Source organism: Trichosurus vulpecula, chromosome 5, assembly GCF_011100635.1.
Source record: "Trichosurus vulpecula isolate mTriVul1 chromosome 5, mTriVul1.pri, whole genome shotgun sequence".
Lineage (NCBI taxonomy): Eukaryota > Metazoa > Chordata > Mammalia > Diprotodontia > Phalangeridae > Trichosurus > Trichosurus vulpecula.
Genome location: NC_050577.1, coordinates 67,702,169 through 67,719,437, shown reverse-complemented (window position 1 = coordinate 67,719,437; position 17,269 = coordinate 67,702,169). Strand labels below are relative to the sequence as shown.

At 35.1% G+C, this 17,269-nt stretch overlaps 1 protein-coding gene across 1 annotated transcript in view; it reads left to right on the top strand.

Annotated features, from left to right (window-relative positions):
* The window catches only part of MPP7 (membrane palmitoylated protein 7), a 255,931-nt gene that overhangs the window by 170,012 nt on the left and 68,650 nt on the right, over positions 1 to 17,269 (top strand). The window contains exons 7-9 of the mRNA XM_036759638.1: positions 11,581 to 11,662; positions 16,137 to 16,222; positions 17,058 to 17,132. Coding sequence (XP_036615533.1) covers positions 11,581 to 11,662; positions 16,137 to 16,222; positions 17,058 to 17,132 — 243 coding nt within the window. The remainder of the gene's footprint in view (positions 1 to 11,580; positions 11,663 to 16,136; positions 16,223 to 17,057; positions 17,133 to 17,269) is intronic.

The following is a 17,269-nucleotide window of genomic DNA, read 5'->3' as shown; positions in this document are numbered from 1 at the left end:
GATATATTATGTGGCTTATGGAATGAGGCTTCTGGAATCAACCCAACTGGGTGATTGTCCTGTTCTTTTTGTGATACAGTAAAGAACAGAATTAAACCTGACCCATGGCCAGAGGATCTGGCCACTTACTCAAATGGCTTTATGGAAAGAGAATTCAAGATCACAATGGTTTCTCATCTGGTTCTGGCAACAGGTAGCCTCCTGATGATTGTCAGTTAAACTCTTAATTGAGTGTCTTGGCTTTATCACTGAATGATAGTCTGTTGGCCCTAGAAAGAGTAAAGGAGTAGAGAGGAATTTGAAATATGTACTAAGATATTATTTTAAACAACAGCTAGTCAGCAAACCTGAATTGCCAGTCTGCAAATTGGGTAAAAGATCCTTCCTTCAAAAAAAAAATTGAGGCCACAGCCATTGAGGTAATGGAAAATACCCTGATTTCATTACTCAAGAAAAAATAGTTTTAAAATATTTTTAAATTATTAAAAATAACTTGTTAGCACATATTAAGTACAATTATATAAACAGGGAAACTTTCTTCCTTAGTTTTTAATTGACATGGAAGAACATTTGTGTTTGTATACTAATTAGTTTTGAAAAAAGCTTAAAACCAAAAGTTTATCTTCATTGAGGAATTTAGGTCATCACCCACATTATCAGATTCTTAAATGTACCATCTTTTTGTTGTGGTTGAACTTTTTTTTAAGTAACAGTATTTGTTTTTTAACCTAGTCTCCACTGAATTTTCTTTTTCAGTATGAAATTGACAGACATAAAAAAAGAATGAACATTTCAGTATACAAAGGATAGAGAAAGAGGATTATAGGTTAAACTATGAAGTTCTGCTATGTACAGAAACTTTGTACATTTTTTAAAAAGTATATAGAAAATCTAACATAATAGTAACAAAACTGCCCTGTTCATCTGTGTCACCTTCTGAACTTCCTTGATTGTTTTCTTTGTAATTTTCTTAATATTTCATCAATGGTCTTTTATTTATTCTGAATTTTTCATCACTGTCAATGCCTACCAACTCTGCCCTCATAACAAGCAAAACAAATTTATATAGACTGTCTGAAAATGTCCATCATTTCTTTGAAATAATGGTTGGTCATTGCATTGGTCAGAGTTTTTAAGTCTTTGAAAGTTGTATTACAACTTTTTAGTCATTGTATTTGTTTTTCTGGTTTTGCTTATTTCATTCTACAGCAATTCATATAAATTCTTCCAGGTTTCTCTGAATTTTTCAGTCTAGTTATTTCATACAGCACAGTAATGTAGCATTACATTGGTATACTTTAATTTGCCATTACCCATTAATTTCACATGCTCCTATAAATTCTTATCTTTTAGCCATTTTTACAGGGCCATAAGAAGATACCAGATATATAAATTGGCAACATTATAATTAGTTTTTAAAAATCTAGATCATATTTTCATATTTCATTCCCAGGAACCATAACTTATACAGTGAAATTTTTGACACAAAGGATTTTGGAATCTAATTTAATGCAGCATGTTATATGGGAAATACACAAATGTAAAATTCCTGATTATTTTAAAACTAAGTGTGATTCATGTCAGAAATGACATTGGATAACCCAAAACACATACATCAGTTCCCCTCTCTTGTAACATACTTTGTCAAATGTACCAAAAGAAAATTAACATTAGTTGGTATTATGGAGTAAGGATTTCAGAGTAATCCAGTGCCTCATTGCTTTGTCACAGGCCTAGGGAAGTGTTCATATGTCATATATAGACCTAACCATTTTTACATTCATTTTAGGATGTAGTAGCTACTTCTATTATGTTCACTGTACTTGCCTTCTGCCCTCCAAGGCTTTCTCTGATACAGATATTCCAGCTAACTGGAGTTTTATTCAGTTGCAAAAATATTATTTTGATCTCATAATTATGAAAATGTGAATTTCCCATTCTCTTAGCAAAATGTCAGGATGCCACCCCATTATTTTCAGTCTTTCCCTTTTATCCCCGTAGTATCGGTAATCAATCAAATAAGCATTTATTAAATGTTGCTATGTACCAGGCACTTTGGGATGAGCACTAGGAATTCAAAGACAAAAATGGAACAGTCCTTCTCCTTGAATTGTTCGTTTTCTATTGGGGGGGGGGGGAGAGAGAGAGAGAGAATGTGTGTCTGTACATATGTGTGTATGTGTATGTATGTGTATACAGAATATACACAGAAAAACACTACGATCTGAGGGCATCAAGATTTTGATCAGCAATGATCAAAGCTTTACTTTAACATTTTTATGCTCCCACAGGAGAGTCCTGATACTTGAATTTTTATTATTACTAATCCAGTTGTGACCTGTGAGAATTACTCAGCTATCAAATAGCTTGCTACATTTGGCACTACATCTTAAAACAATTGCATAGCAGTTGATTTGTCAATATTAATAGCACATTAGTATGAGTTCATAACTGCAGCTAAAATAGACCTTACATGTTATCTAATTCAAACCTTTCTTGTTTTACAAATGAGGAAACAGGTCCAATGAGGTTAAGTGATTTGACTTTCCAGAACCCAGGTCTTGAAGGAGGATATAGTTCTTTCAACTCAAAGGATATAATTCTTTCTTTTATATTATAGTACTTTTGATTCAACTACCCACTGTTTATGAATAACTGAATTACAGAAAAGTCTTAAAGGTCTTCTAGTCCAACTCCCCCATTTTATAGCTGAGTAACAAGATAAAGAAGTTAAGAGACTTACCTAGGGAAATAAACCTGGTTAATGGCAGAACTGAGGCTAGAATCCAGGTCTCCTGTTTTCCAAACTAGTAGTATTTTCACTAAATCATTTAGACACCCCTGCTTGAAATGATTAAAATAGAATCTCAGGAAAAGTATTTTAAAACTTATTTGTAATTGCATGTTCGTTGTCTGCTATAGTACAGAAATCTGAAGCAATGCTATTTTGAGTATTTGAGGCAAATTTAAATACTTGTATTTCATTTTATATAACAGTTTTCTATTTTGCTATTTTTAAGCATACCTTTGCTTGAAGAACTCCAAAGAGGGGGACACCACTGTCCCATTTACTTTTGGATCTCTCTGAATGTTAGGAATTTTTTCCTTACCTTAAACCTAAAGAAACTTATTTACAACTTTTATCCATTGGTGCTGTATCCGCCCTCTATGACAAAGTAAAAGTCAGATGCTTTTTAATTATATACTTTTGCTGTATTTTATTTTTATATCACTTAAATTTCCCCCGTAGGATTCCCCTTTCACTCTCTCAGAATGCCAGAGAAAGAAGCAGAAAAAAATCAGTAAAACATCAATAAATTTAAAAGTTTGGCATAATATGCAGTGTTACATATCCCTGTCTTCCCCACCTCAGCAAAGGAATGTGGTGAGGTGTCTTCTCATTTTGAGTCTTTGGAGCTATGTTGATTTGTAATTTTGAAATTTCATTTTCAATTGTTTGTTGATAGTTGTTCATTTACATAGTTGTGATCTTTTATATTGTTTTCTCATTTTGCTTCATTTTGCATCAGTTAGTGTTAGTCTTTCCGTGCTTCTCTGTATTTATCATGTTTGTAATTTCTTATATGGCAGTAATATTCCATTACTCAGTCAAAAAGTATTTATCAAGTGTCTACTATATTCCAGGCACTGTATTTTAGTACTAGGTATACAAAGGAAGGCAGAAGACAGTTACTACTCCCAAGGAGCTTATCGTCTAATGGGGGAGACAATATGAAAGCAACTGTGTATGAATGAAATTTGTACAGGATTAATTTAAGATAATCAACAGATGGAAAGCATTAGCATTAAGGGGGTTTAGGAAAGGCTTCTTGTAGAAAATGGGTTTTTCTAGGAAAGACATGAACTGATGCAAAGTGAAGTGAACAGAACAAGAGAACATTATACATAGTAATGGCAGTATTGTTCAGTGAAGAACAGTGAATGACTTAGCTATTCTCAGCAATGCAGTGATCCAAGACAATTCCAAAGGACCAATGATGAAGCATACTATCCATCTCTAGAGGAAGAACTGTTATTGTTTGAATGCAGGCTGAAGCATGCTATTTTTCAGTTTCATTCTTTTTCTTCATTCGAGTCTTTTTGTACAAAGTGACTAACATGGAAATGTTTTACATGATTGTACATGTATAACCTATATCTGATTACTTATGGTGGGGAGGGGAGGAAAAGAATAGAATTTGGAACTTAATTTTTTTTAAAAAAAAAGTTTAAAATTATTTTAATGTGTAATTGGGGGAAAATAGAATATATTAAAAGAAAAAAAAGAAAATGGGTTTTTGCTGGTATTTGAAGGAAGAGAGGAGACAGAGATAAGGAGGAAGAGAATTCTAGGCATGGGACACTTGCCAGTGTCACTTGATTACAGAATACATGAGCCTGAATAAAATGTAAGAAGACTGGAAAAATAGGAGGGAATATGAAGGGTTTTGAATGAGAAAAAGAAGATTTTGGTTTTTGTTTCTAAAGGTAATAGGTATCCACTAGAGTTTATTGAGTAAGATAGGGAAGGCGGTGGCATGATCAGACCTCAGCTTTAGGAAGAAGAATTTGACAGATGAGCAGAGGATAGACTGGAGTGGGGAGAAACTTGAGGCAGGGAGACCAACTTGAATGCTACTGCAATAGTCTAAGCATGAGGTAGTGAGGACCTGTAATAGGGTCATGGCAGTAGGGGAGGACAGGAGAAGGTACGTATGAAAGATGCTGCAAAAGTACTCTTCAACAGGACTTAGTAAGTAGCATTTTGGAAATTGAGGGCATAAGAGAGAGTGAGAAATTGAGGATATCTAGGTTGTGAACCTACGTGACTGGGAAGGTGGTGGTACCTCCACACTAAAGGGAAATTTGGAATAAAGGAGGGTTTAGGGGAAAAGATAATGAGTTCAGTTTTAGACATGTTAAGTATAAGATGTCAGTGGGATATACAGTTTGAGATGTCCATTGGGCAATTAAAGATGCAAGTTTTGGGGTTAGGAGAGACATTGTGGCTGTATGACTAGACTTGGGAATCATCAGCATGGAGTCCATGGGAGCTGATAAGATTACCAAAGGAAATAGTATAGAGGGAAGAGAGGGCTCAGGATGGAGCCCTGCAGGACACCCGCCCAGTTATTTGGCACAAATAACTAGGATAAAAATCCGGAAAAGAGACTAAGAAGAAGTGGTCAGATAGTTAGGAGGAGAACCAAAATAGTCTTATGTAAATCTAAAGAAGACGGTATGAAGAAGGTGATTAACAGTGCAGAATGGCTGCTGCAGAGAAGGTAAGAAAGATGAAAATTGAGAAAAGGTCATTAGATTTGGCGGTTAAGAAATTGTGGGTAACTTTGGAAAGAGTAGTTTCAGTTGATGACGAGGCTAGAAGCCAGACTATAGAGAGTTAAGAAGAGAATGAGAGGAAAGGACTTAGAGGCACCAATTCTGAAAGTCCTCAAAACGTTTAGCCACAAGAGGGAGGAGCGATATAGTATTGACTGATCAAGTGAGCAGTTTTTGAGGATGGGGGAGACATAGGCATGTCTTTAAGCAGTAGAAAAGCATCCAGTAGACGGGGCAGTTCAAGATAAGTGAGAGGGTGGGCATGGTCAGAGGGAGCAATCTGTTGGAGAAGACAGGATGGAATGTGCGTGTAGCGGAGTTTACCTTGGCAAAGAGAAGAGCCACCTCTTTATTTGAAACAGGGATGAAGAAGGAGATAGTGACAGAAAGTGTCTGAGTGATGAGATGAGGAGGAAGAGATAAGAGAACTCTGGGGAACTGAAGTCCATTTTTTCAGTGAAATGAAATACTTTCAGAGGTTGGGGGAGGGGGAGCTATGGGAAGTTTGAAAACAAAAAGATCTGGAAAAACTTCTGTGGTAAGTGGGATAGTAAGTTAATAAGGAATCTATAAAGGCTTGCTTTGCTTCAGTGAGGACTCGGTTGAGATTATATAATAAACATAAATTTGTAGTGGACCCAGTCAGCACAATTTTTTATAATCTTCTCCAGTATCTTTCAGCAGCAAGACAACAGGAGCAAAGGCAGCATATGGTGGGAGTGATGCAAGGCTGAGGTTTGGCAGGGCAAGATGTAGGAGTGTGAGAAACTCAAGAGAAGAAGCCGGTAGAGTTGAACTGATTCACCAGAAGGGCCTGATTCAGAAGGGAAGGGAGTCTAGTCAGTGTAGGAGTGACAGCCTGGGAAAGAACTGAGGGTCACAGTGGGGGTGAAAAATAGGGTCTGGGGTTCAAGGCAAAGGGAGAAGAGGAATAACAATAGAGTGTGATCACAGAAGAGACTTTTAGATTCTTGCATATGTGGCCTGATGGCAGGAACAAAGGTATGACCATCTTACAACTTGGGGTGGGGTGGAGGAATAGGATGTGTTCAATGAATTAGTTAAGGAACTGAGAGGTTAGGTGTTTGAGGAAATATCAGTAAGTGTGTTGAAGTATGAGGGAGGAGAGAATGACCATGAGGCAGGTACTAAGTGCATTGAAGATCATGAGAATGTTCTAGTTTGTCAGGATCCTTTTAGAGCTTTATTATCTGGGATAGTGACATAGCATTAATAGATGGTGATTATACTTGTTAAAGATCTCTGTAAATCACTTCAGATTTAAATCCACTGAACTACCTACATCAGGATAGTAAATTTTTTTATTTTATACTGATCTGAACACAGATTAAATTGTTGATCTAAGGAAAAGCATCTCATTTCCTTTTTTAAATTTGGTTTTGATATTCATTTAGATATTTTGTTTTGTTTTGTTTTGTTTTTTATGTGATAAGTAATAATAGCTAGGGGCAGCTAGGTGGTACAATGAGTAGAGTACTGGCCCTGGAATTAGGAGGACCTGACCTGAGTTCAAATGCGGCCTCAGATACTTGACACACTTACTAGCTGTGTGGGCAAGTTACTTAACCCCAATTGCCTTGCCTTAGGCGCCCCCCCCCCAATAATGATAATAATAATAGGTAACATCCATATAGCACCTTAAGGTTTGCAGAGTACTTTTAATCTTCACAACAATCCTGTAAAGTAGATGCTATAGTTATCTCCAAATTACAGGTGAGGAAACTGAGACTGGGAGAAATTGAAGGACTTGTCTAAGGTCACACAGCTGGTAAGTGGCTGAGGCAGGATTTGAACTCGGGTCTTGCAGACTCCAAGTCCGGTGATCTATCCTCTGTGCCATAATAATAGGCATAATAAGAGGGTGCCTGCCAATGTGTTATCTTAGTATTAATGTAGCCAAATGTAGACTTATGCTAGAAATGCATTCCACGGAAACACATTCCACATATACAAATATGTCTACCAGAGGAGTCAGGCTAATCCTTTTATGTTTCATTATACCTGTTTTTTAATTATCAGAATGTGATTATTGGCAAATTCTAGAAAAATCCCACTTTCTACTGTGGTGTGAATTCTACCCCACCTAAAGGGCAGTATTTCAGGACTGTGATGCAATATGGGATGACTTTTCCAAACTCTTGCTGGTTTCTTGGATGCCTTTTCAAGATTTCCTTGCCAAAAAATAACTGCAAGTATGTGGTGTTCTTGCAGCCCAGTAGTTCCATTTGTTAGCCTGTGAGCATCCAGATTTTGCCTTTGCTCCATAAAATAAGAATGTTGAAAAACCTGCTTTATGATACTTTCCCTACCTCATGCCAGAAAAGTAGAATATTTCTATGCCCACTAAGAGGTTACCTGATCCTAAAGCCTAAGAATAGTAGATACTGTTACCACTTGTGTATATTGGTCTAAGAAAAGATACTTAAATAACCCATCTGTCATGCCTGTTTTATTATCATCTGAACTTCAGAGTCTTCTCCAAAATGAACAGTAGCATAGTGTTATGTTAAAAGCTCTAGGCTAGAGTCAAGTACACAGTCCTGACTTTGCCATTAATTTACTGTGTGCTTTCAGTCAATTCATTTAACCTCCCTCAAATATTCAGTGTCCTCACCTGTAAACTGTTCTGTGGATAGGGATAAAAATAACATCACCCACGCTACTAATGCTATGAGAACATCTTGAGGATAAAAATGTAAGGTAATTCTTATGAAAAGGAAGCACTGATCTTCTATAACCACCATATTAGTCCAGGCCCTCAATGCCTCACCTGCACTATTGCAGTCGCTTCTTGCCCCAGGTTCATCCTTCAAATAGTTGTCACAGGGATACTCCTAAAGCACGAGTCCTGAATTCGGAAAGCTGCATTGCCTCCAGGATAAACTGTAAAATCCTATTTTTGTCAATTTAAGTCCTCCAGTCTGATTCCTCCCTACCTTTTCCAGCTGATTACACATCGCTTGTTCCTTGTGCAGCACATCCCATCTCTATGTCTTTATATATACTGTCCACCTGACTAGATGTTCAGAATATTATGTCATTTCATCCAAAAGAGTTTTAGCAAGGATTGTTTCATTTTTGTTTTTGTATTCCTAGCATCTGGCATAATGTCTGACACAGAGTAAGCATTTAATACTTTTTGATTGATAATCATTAAGGCCAACATGGCATCATCAGGAATAGATCATGCCAGTCTAATTTCGTTTCTTTTTTTGCCAGTGCTACTATAGTAATAGAGCAGGGGGAATGCCATAGATATAATCTGCTTATATTTAGGCAGAGTATTTGATGGAATGTCTAATGCCATTCTTGTGGACAAGATGCAGAGATTTGAGCTAAATGATAATACAGTTACATGAATTTAGAACAAGTTTTAGTTTAGACCCAAGGATTAAATTATTGATGGTTCCATGTCAGCTTGGAAGCAAGTCTCCAATAAAGTGCCCTGGGGAATCTATATTGCTGTTTGTGTTGTTTATAATTTTTTTTGGATAAAAGCAGAGACGACATGCTTTTCAAATGTACAGATAAGGCAAAACTTAGAAAGATAATTAATACACTGAATGCTAGTATCTGATTTCAGAAAGATCCTAAAAACCTAGAAATTTGGTAAATTTTAATAAGATGAAATTTTAAAGGAATATATTTATTTTTAAAAAATGATTACTTAGGATAAACTTTAAACATTTTTTAGCTTCAAATTCTCTGTACTTCCTGCCCCTTCTCCATGCATAAAGAAGGCAAGCAGTTCATACAAATCATAATTCCAAATTAGACATATTGTAAAAAAAAACAAGCAAGAAACAAAGAAAGTGACAAAACTATATTTCAATCTTGACTCAGTTCGTCAGTCTCTTTCTGGAAGTGGATAGCATTTTTCAGCTTGAGTCCTTTGAAATTATCTTGGATCATTGCAATTGATTAGAGTAGCTAAGTCTTTCACGATTAATCATTGTTACAATATTGCTGTTATGTATGTTGTTCTCCTGGTTCTGCTCACTTCACTTTGCATTACTTCATATAAATCTTTCCAAGTTTTTCTGAAACCACCCCCCTCATCATTTTTTATAGTACCATAGTACTCCATCACAATTGTATATCACAACTTGTTCAGCCATTCCCTAATTGATGAGGATCTCCTCAATTTCCAATTCTTTGCCACCACAAAAAGAGCTGCGATAACAATTTTTGTACGTATAAGTCCTTTTCCTTTTTCTTTGATCTCTTTGGAACAGAGACCTAGTAGTGGTATTGCAGCGTCGGAGGGAACACACAGTTTTATAGCCCTTTGGTCACAGTGGCAGATTGTTTTCCAGAATAGTCGGACCAATTCACAACTCCACCAGCAGTGCTTTAGGGGTCCTATATTTCCACATCCCCTCCAGTATTTGTTATTTCTGATAGGTATGAGGTGGTACCTCAGAATTCTTTTAATTAGCATTTCTCTAATCGGTAGTGATTTAGAGCATTTTTATATGACTATAGATAATTTAGATTTCTTCTTCTGAAAACTGCCTGTTCATATCCTTTAACCATTTATCAACTGGGGAATGATTCAGTCATCAAAAGTATTTGGTACTGGTAAAACGTGCAAACAAAATAAATAAAACAAAAACTTGGAAGTAGATCAATTGAACAGACCAGATAAGCAAGAAACAGAGGCCATCAATATCAAACTAAATGATCTATTGAAGGACTTCTTTTCTTAATTAAAAAATTGCTAGAAAAACTAGTAGTTTGGCAAAAATTTAGTTAAATCAATATTTTCTATGATATAACTCAGCTCAAAATGGATATATGGCCTGAATTTAAGTGTTATACCTTAAAAAAAATTGTAGAGTCAAGTACATTTTACAACTATGGCTACTTTTTTCAGTTAAATAAGTGGTAGGAGAAATCCTAAAAAAGTAGAGTGAAATTTCATTATATAAAAGTAATAAGCTTTTGAAGAAATAAAATTAATGAAGATAGAATCAGAAAAGAATTAGTAAGGTGGTCAAAATATTTGTTATCAAGTAACACCTATAAAAGCCTAACATAGAAAACATATAATGAATTGACACAAAGAGCACTAAGAGAATCATTCCGCAGTAGATGGGTGGTCAAAAGATATGAAGCTTTCATAAGAATTGTAAATTTTAAATAACCACATGAAAATGTGGTCCAAATCAATAATTCTAAAAGGGGGGGAATTAAAAAAACTTTCCATATCATTCAATTCAAATTGGCAAAGATGACAAAAGAGGGAAATAGTTGATGTTGAAGGGACTGTGAAAAAACAGACACACTGATTTCTCTTGGTAGAGATTTGAAAAGGTCCAACCACTCTGAATGCTAATTTCAGTCATACAAGAAGAGGCTAATTTGTCAGTGTCCTTTGATCTAGCAGTTTCACTACTGGTTATATAATCCAAGGAAGTCATAAACAGAAACAAAAGTCTGATATATACCAGCATATTCAAAGCAGTGCTCAAAAAGCCAAAAATAAATTTGCCCAATAATTGGGGATGACTGAAAAAGCTATGGTATATCAATGTAATGAAATATTATTGTACCATAAAAAATAATAGGAATTTGAGTAACATGGGCATATTTGTGAACTAATACAGAGCAAAATAAGCAAAACGCGGGACAAAAATACACAGTGGCCACAATGATATAAATAAAAAGATTGCCAAATGAAAATTGAACTGAGTAATTGAAAAACCAGTGAGAGTCTAGGAGAACATATAGTGAAACTTCACCTCACATCAAAGAGACAGAAGACCAACCGGACAGAATATTGCATGCTTTTTTAGATGTAACCACTGAATGGGAGGTTTTTTCCTTTATTTTCTTTTTCACAAGGGAAAGCTTCAGTCTGGGGGAGGGCTTGAAATAGCATTGTTGCAAAGATAAAAGAAATCAGTAAAATTATTTTAGAAGGTATAAGCACAACAAAAATGATTATAAAAACATATAGGTTGAAAGAATGTCTACAAATTGTTTTGTAAATCCAGAAGATAGATTTAAGAGATGCACGTTTTTAGTATTAGTGATCATGATATATAAAATTAATGTCATAGTTATTAAACAATTAATAACAGATAACATTCTTATTTTTACTCAGACTATAATTTTTCTTTACATTCATTTAGTTTTTTCTATACAAATGGACTTATTTTTAAGAGTTTTTTTTGCTGTGTTTTTCCCTTCCCCATATTTTTGGGTTGTCTTTAGGGAGCCACAATTAAGAAGGACGAACACTCTGGAGCAATTGTTGTGGCTAGAATTATGAGAGGAGGAGCTGCAGATAGAAGTGGTAAGATTTCATATAAGTGAAACTAAGACAAGGTCTGTTGTTTTAGGTGTAGCACTTATGTAATGTATCTGCGCTATCAGTATAGATAATCAAGGAAATGACAACTGAAATGTGGAAATGATTTAGGAATCGTTTTGAACCAGATCATATTAGTGTCATTTTTTCTTCCCTTGCTTATTCCCAAAGTGTATATAAATAAAGGATGATCAGCCTTCACAATATTTAAAGATCTTTCTTTGTGACATCATCAGCAGCATGTATTGCTACTTAGAGTAGGAAACCTTGGGGTCAAATCTCGATTCTGCTTCTTATCTTTCTAACCTTGTTTAATGCATTTTAACTCTGTGGGTCTGTTTTCTGTCTCTAGTGCTATACAACATGCTCTAACATTCTCTAATTCTTTAAATATTTCAGTGTTTCTGGAAATTAAATTTTTACAAAATCAAATATCTGAAGAATACAATCTCTTTAAATCCTTTAAAAGAGGGAGAGAAGAAATTATAATGACCTTTACTTGACTTAAGGCCCTAATACTTAATACACTCAAAGGTGTATTTTTTATTATTTTTGCTACTGCCTCTATTTATGGTCTGGTTTTACTTCTGACATATTGGCAACTTAAGGAGTACCTTTAAAAAAGTATTATTTATTTTAAAGCATTCTTTTTAAATTTTGAGTTCCAGATTCTCCCCCTCCCCCTACCTCTTTCCTGCCCATTGAAAAGGCAAACATATGATATCAGTTACACACCTGTGAAATCCTACATGTACATATTAGCCATATCACACACACACATACAAAATGAGAAAATTGTACCTCAATTTACACTCCGAGTACATCAGTTCTGTCTCTGGGAGGTGACTAGCATCATATGTCCTTTGAAATTGCTTTCGAGCATTGTATTAATCAGAGTAGCCAAGTATTTCACAGTTGATCATCATTACAAAATTGCTGTTACTGTGCACAATGATCTTCTGGTTCTGCTCACGTCTTTTTGCATCAGTTCATATAATTCTTGGCGTGTTTTTCTGAAATCACTCCCCTTATTGTTTCTTATAGCATAGTATATGCCACAACTTGTTCAGCCATTCCCTAGTTGTTGAGCATCCCCTCCATTTCCAGTTCTTTGTCACCACAAAAAGAGCTGCTATGACTCCTTTTGTATGATTAGATCCTTTTCCTTTTCTTTAATTTTTGGGATACAGATCTTATAGTAGCATTAAGAGATCAAAGGATATGCACAGTTTTATAGCCCTTTGGATACAGTTCCAAATTATTCTCCAGAATGGTTGGACCACTTGACGTAGAGTTCTTTAATATACCAATTTTCTCCTTATCCCCTCCAGCATTTGTCATTTCTGATAGGAGTGAGGTGGTACCTCAGAGTTGTTTTAATTTGCCTTTCTCTAGTCAGTAGTAATTTAGAGCATTTTTTCATATGATTATAGGTAGTTTAGATTTCTTCTTCTGAAAACTGCCTGTTCATATCCTTTGATCATTTATCAAGTGGGGAATGACTTATATTTTTATTTTATTTACATATTATATTTTTATATTTTATATATATTTTATTATATTATGTTTCATAAGGAAAATATATACATTTTATGTATTTATATTATATATTTTATATTTTTATAAATTTGATTCTACCTATATATTTGAGAAATGAGTCCTTTATCTGAGAAACTTGCTGTAGAAATTTTTGATATTCCTCCATTGTCTGTGATACCTGTTAGTGACATGGAGTTTTCCAGCTTATCTCTTTTAATGAGGTCTATTTTTCTTTTGCTTTGTCTGAGATCATGATGGCTACCTCTGTGTCTTTTACTTCAGCTGAAACACACTAGATTCTGATCCAGCCATTTATTTCGACTCCCTATATGCCATTCTGTTTCAAGTGTTTCTCTTGTATACAACACATTGTTAAAATATGGTTTCTAATCCATTTTGCTGTCTGTTTCCATCTTGTGGGTGAGCTCATCTCATTCATATTCAAATTCACAATTATGATTAGTGACTCTCCAATCTTATTTTCTTCTAATTATCCTTCTCTCTTTTTATCCTGTCTCTCCTCAAAAGTTTGTTTTGCCTTCAACCACGGCCTCCCTTAATCCACCCTCTTTTTTATTCTCTCTCCCAATATCTTAACCCCTATATCTGTATATATGCACACACATACATATATGTATATGCATGTAAATCTACATATCTGTATATATGTGTGTATATACATATATACATATGTATATGTGTGTGTGTGCATGTATATTCTTCCCTCTTTGAACAATTCTGATTAGAGTGAGCTTCAAATATTGCCCTCCACCATCCCCAACTATGCCCCCTCCACTATAAAAGCTCCTTACACCCCTCTTTTATGTGAGATAATTTTCCCCTTCTTCCTCTCCCTTCTCCTTTCTTCCAGTACATCTCTCTCACCTATCCTTTTTTTTGGTGGGGGGGGGGGAGATCATGCCAACATAATCTGCTCACACCTGTGCCCTTTGTCTATGTAGACTCCTCTTAATTGCCCTAATAATAATAAAGTTCTTTAGGAGTTACAAGTATCATTTTCCCATAGTGGAATGTAAACAGTTTAACTTTATTGAGTCCCTAGTTATTTCTCTTTCGTGTTTACTTTTTTATGTTTCTCTTGAGTCATCTAGTTTGAATGTCAGATTTTCTGTTCAGCTCTGTTCTTTTTATCAGGAATGCTTGGAAGTCCTCTGTTTCATTAAATGTTTTTTTCTCTCCAAAGGATTATACTCAGTTTTGCTGGGTATGTGACTCTTGGTTGTAATCCTAGCTCCTTTGCCTTCCAGAATGTCATATTCCAAATTCTTTACTATTTTAAAATGGTAGCTCTTAAATCTTGTGTGATCCTGACAGTGGCTCCATGGTATTCGAATTGTTTCTTTCTAGTTTCCTTCAGTATTTTCTCCTTGATGTAGGAGTTTTGGAATTTGGCTATAATATTCCTGGGAGTTTTCATTTTGGGATTTCTTTCAGGACGTGATCAGTGGATTCTTTCTATTTCTATATTACCCTCTGGAACTAAGCTATTTTGGCAGTTTCCTTGATAGTTTCTTGAAAGATGGTGTCTAGGTTCTTTTTTTGATCACGGCTTTCAGGTAGTTGAGTAATTTTTAAATTACCTATCCTTGATGTTTTCCATGTCAATTATTTTTCTGATGAGATATTTCAAATTTTCCTCTTTTTTCATTCTTTTGACTTTGTTTTATTGTTTCTTGATGTCTTATGGAGTCATTAGCTTCTACTTCCTCATTTTAACTTTTAAGGAAGTATTTTTTTCAGTGAGCATTTGTACCTTTTCTTCCATTTGGCCTATACTGCTTTTAAAGGAGTTCTTTTCTTCAGTGAATTTTTGTGCTTCTTTTACTATTAGGGCAGTTCTGTTTTTCAGGATATTATATTTTCTTCACTTTTCTTTGTGCCTCTTTTACCAAGCTATTGATTCCCCTTTTCAGTTTTTTTTTTAATACTGTTCTTATTTTTTTTCCCTAATTTTTTCTCTACCGCTTTTATCTCTTTAACTCTTATAGGAATTCTTCCTGGCCTTGGACCCAGTTAGCATTATTTTTAGAGGCTTTGGTTGTAGCTGTTTTCAAATGGTTGTCTTCTTTTAAGACTTTGCCTTAGGCTTCCCAACCATTATCGTAGCTTTTTATAGTCAAATTCTTTTTTTGTTGTTTTCTCATTTTCCCAACCTATTTCTTCGCTTTGAATTTTATGTTAAAGCTGAGCTGTGCTCACTTGAGGTTGGGGAGGCACTGCCCTAAATTTTAGGCTTTTTTGTGCTGCTGTTTTTAGAGCTTGGTGCTTCCAAGGTGGTATTATCCTGGGAGAGGTGCAGTCACTGCTTTCCTGGTCTGTACTGTTTTTTACCTAGGAAGGGTTCCCTTCCCCTGCAACCACAAGTACTGGTGCTTCTCTCAGCCCTGGAACTATAACCCAGAATAGTTTATGAGCAATAGAGTTGCCAGTCAGTGTACCCAGTGCCAGTACAGGTCCCCAGTAATCTCTTTTTATTCAGTTGTTTGACCTCTCCCCTCCACCCCTTCACTTTCCCTGGACAGAGAGCTCTTGAAACTCTTGCTGCTGTCATAGTCACCTCCAAGGTCCATTGCTGGTGCTTCTGCCATCCTCTGAGCCCGTGCCCATCTCGATGTTAAATACCTCTCCTTTGGACCTCCTAAGTTGTCTTAGGCTGTAAAAATGTCTCTCTCTCTGTCTGACCTTTTGTTGGATTTGTCACTCCAAAATTTGATTCGAGTTAGTTTAAAGTTATTTAGAGGGGAATGTTCAACTGGGTCCCAACCTATACTCCACCATCTTTGCTGTGACCCCCCAGATACATCTTTTTTAAATCTAATTTAGTATAGATGATTCTGATTGTTCGGTTCCTTATCTATTTTCCTATACTTTTTATTATAACAAAGTTGGTAATTTCTAGGTCTTATTCATGTTGGTGATGAACTCAAGGAAGTGAATGGAATTCCAGTAGAAGATAAGAGACCTGAGGAAATAATACAGATTTTGGTAAGTAGTGAAATTCATAGTGAATAGAAATGTCTTGTGATTGAAATTAGATTCAGTTGATGTGTTTAATACTGTGTTTTGCAAGGACATTCCATAATTTGTGATTTTAGTGTTTATCTAAACCTGTGAAGACTCATTAGAAGTTTCATGAAATCCAAACACTTTTTAATTAATTATGAAAATTCTGTGAATCAAATAACTCTTTAAAGTCCTGTTACATAATTACTCTAAGAGAATTGCCCAATTTGTGGTTTTTTTTTTTCCCTTTGTTGCTATGAAATCACTTTGGCTAAATTCTCACTATTGATGGTATGGACACTTTTAATTTAATGTGATGCAATCACAAAAATTAGGTAGATTTTTTTATTATGAGAAATAGAGCTGATGCTTGTCAATAAGCTTTTGTGAATTCTGTTCAACTGTAGTGAGCCTTTGCTTGATTTACAGGCTATTTGTGTACGCTCACAATAGCTAGCTTTTATGTAAGTTCCATGTTCTACTCAGTTATACCAGATGTACTCAGTGTTTACTTACCTTCATTATCCACTGTCTCTTACATGTTGAGAATATTTTGTGGTTTATAAATATTTTAAGGATTAAAAAGTAGTCACACTAGTTCACACCTTGAACAATAGAGACATGTGAGGTGATATGCTTAATATTTTGGTATTTTTAGTTTTTTGAAATCTTTAATATCTTTTCTAGTTACAAGAGTTTTCATAGAAATGCTTTCCTCATTATGGCATAACCAAATGTAAAGCCCCAAAGTTATTAAATCTTAGATCTATTTGTGTAATAATACCTCTTTGTTACATGCTTTTTTTTTTTTAATCAGGCTCAATCTCAGGGAGCAATCACATTTAAAATTATACCAAGCATCAAAGAGGATGTACCATCTAAAGAAGGCAAGGTAATCACTGCTTATAACTGGTTTTTTTTTTCCTTATTTAACAGCAATATATTCCATATGGCATGTTACTTTGAGTAGCAAATCTGTATTATGATTTGCTTATATTTTTCCTAGTTTATTCTGGTTTCAATATCAGA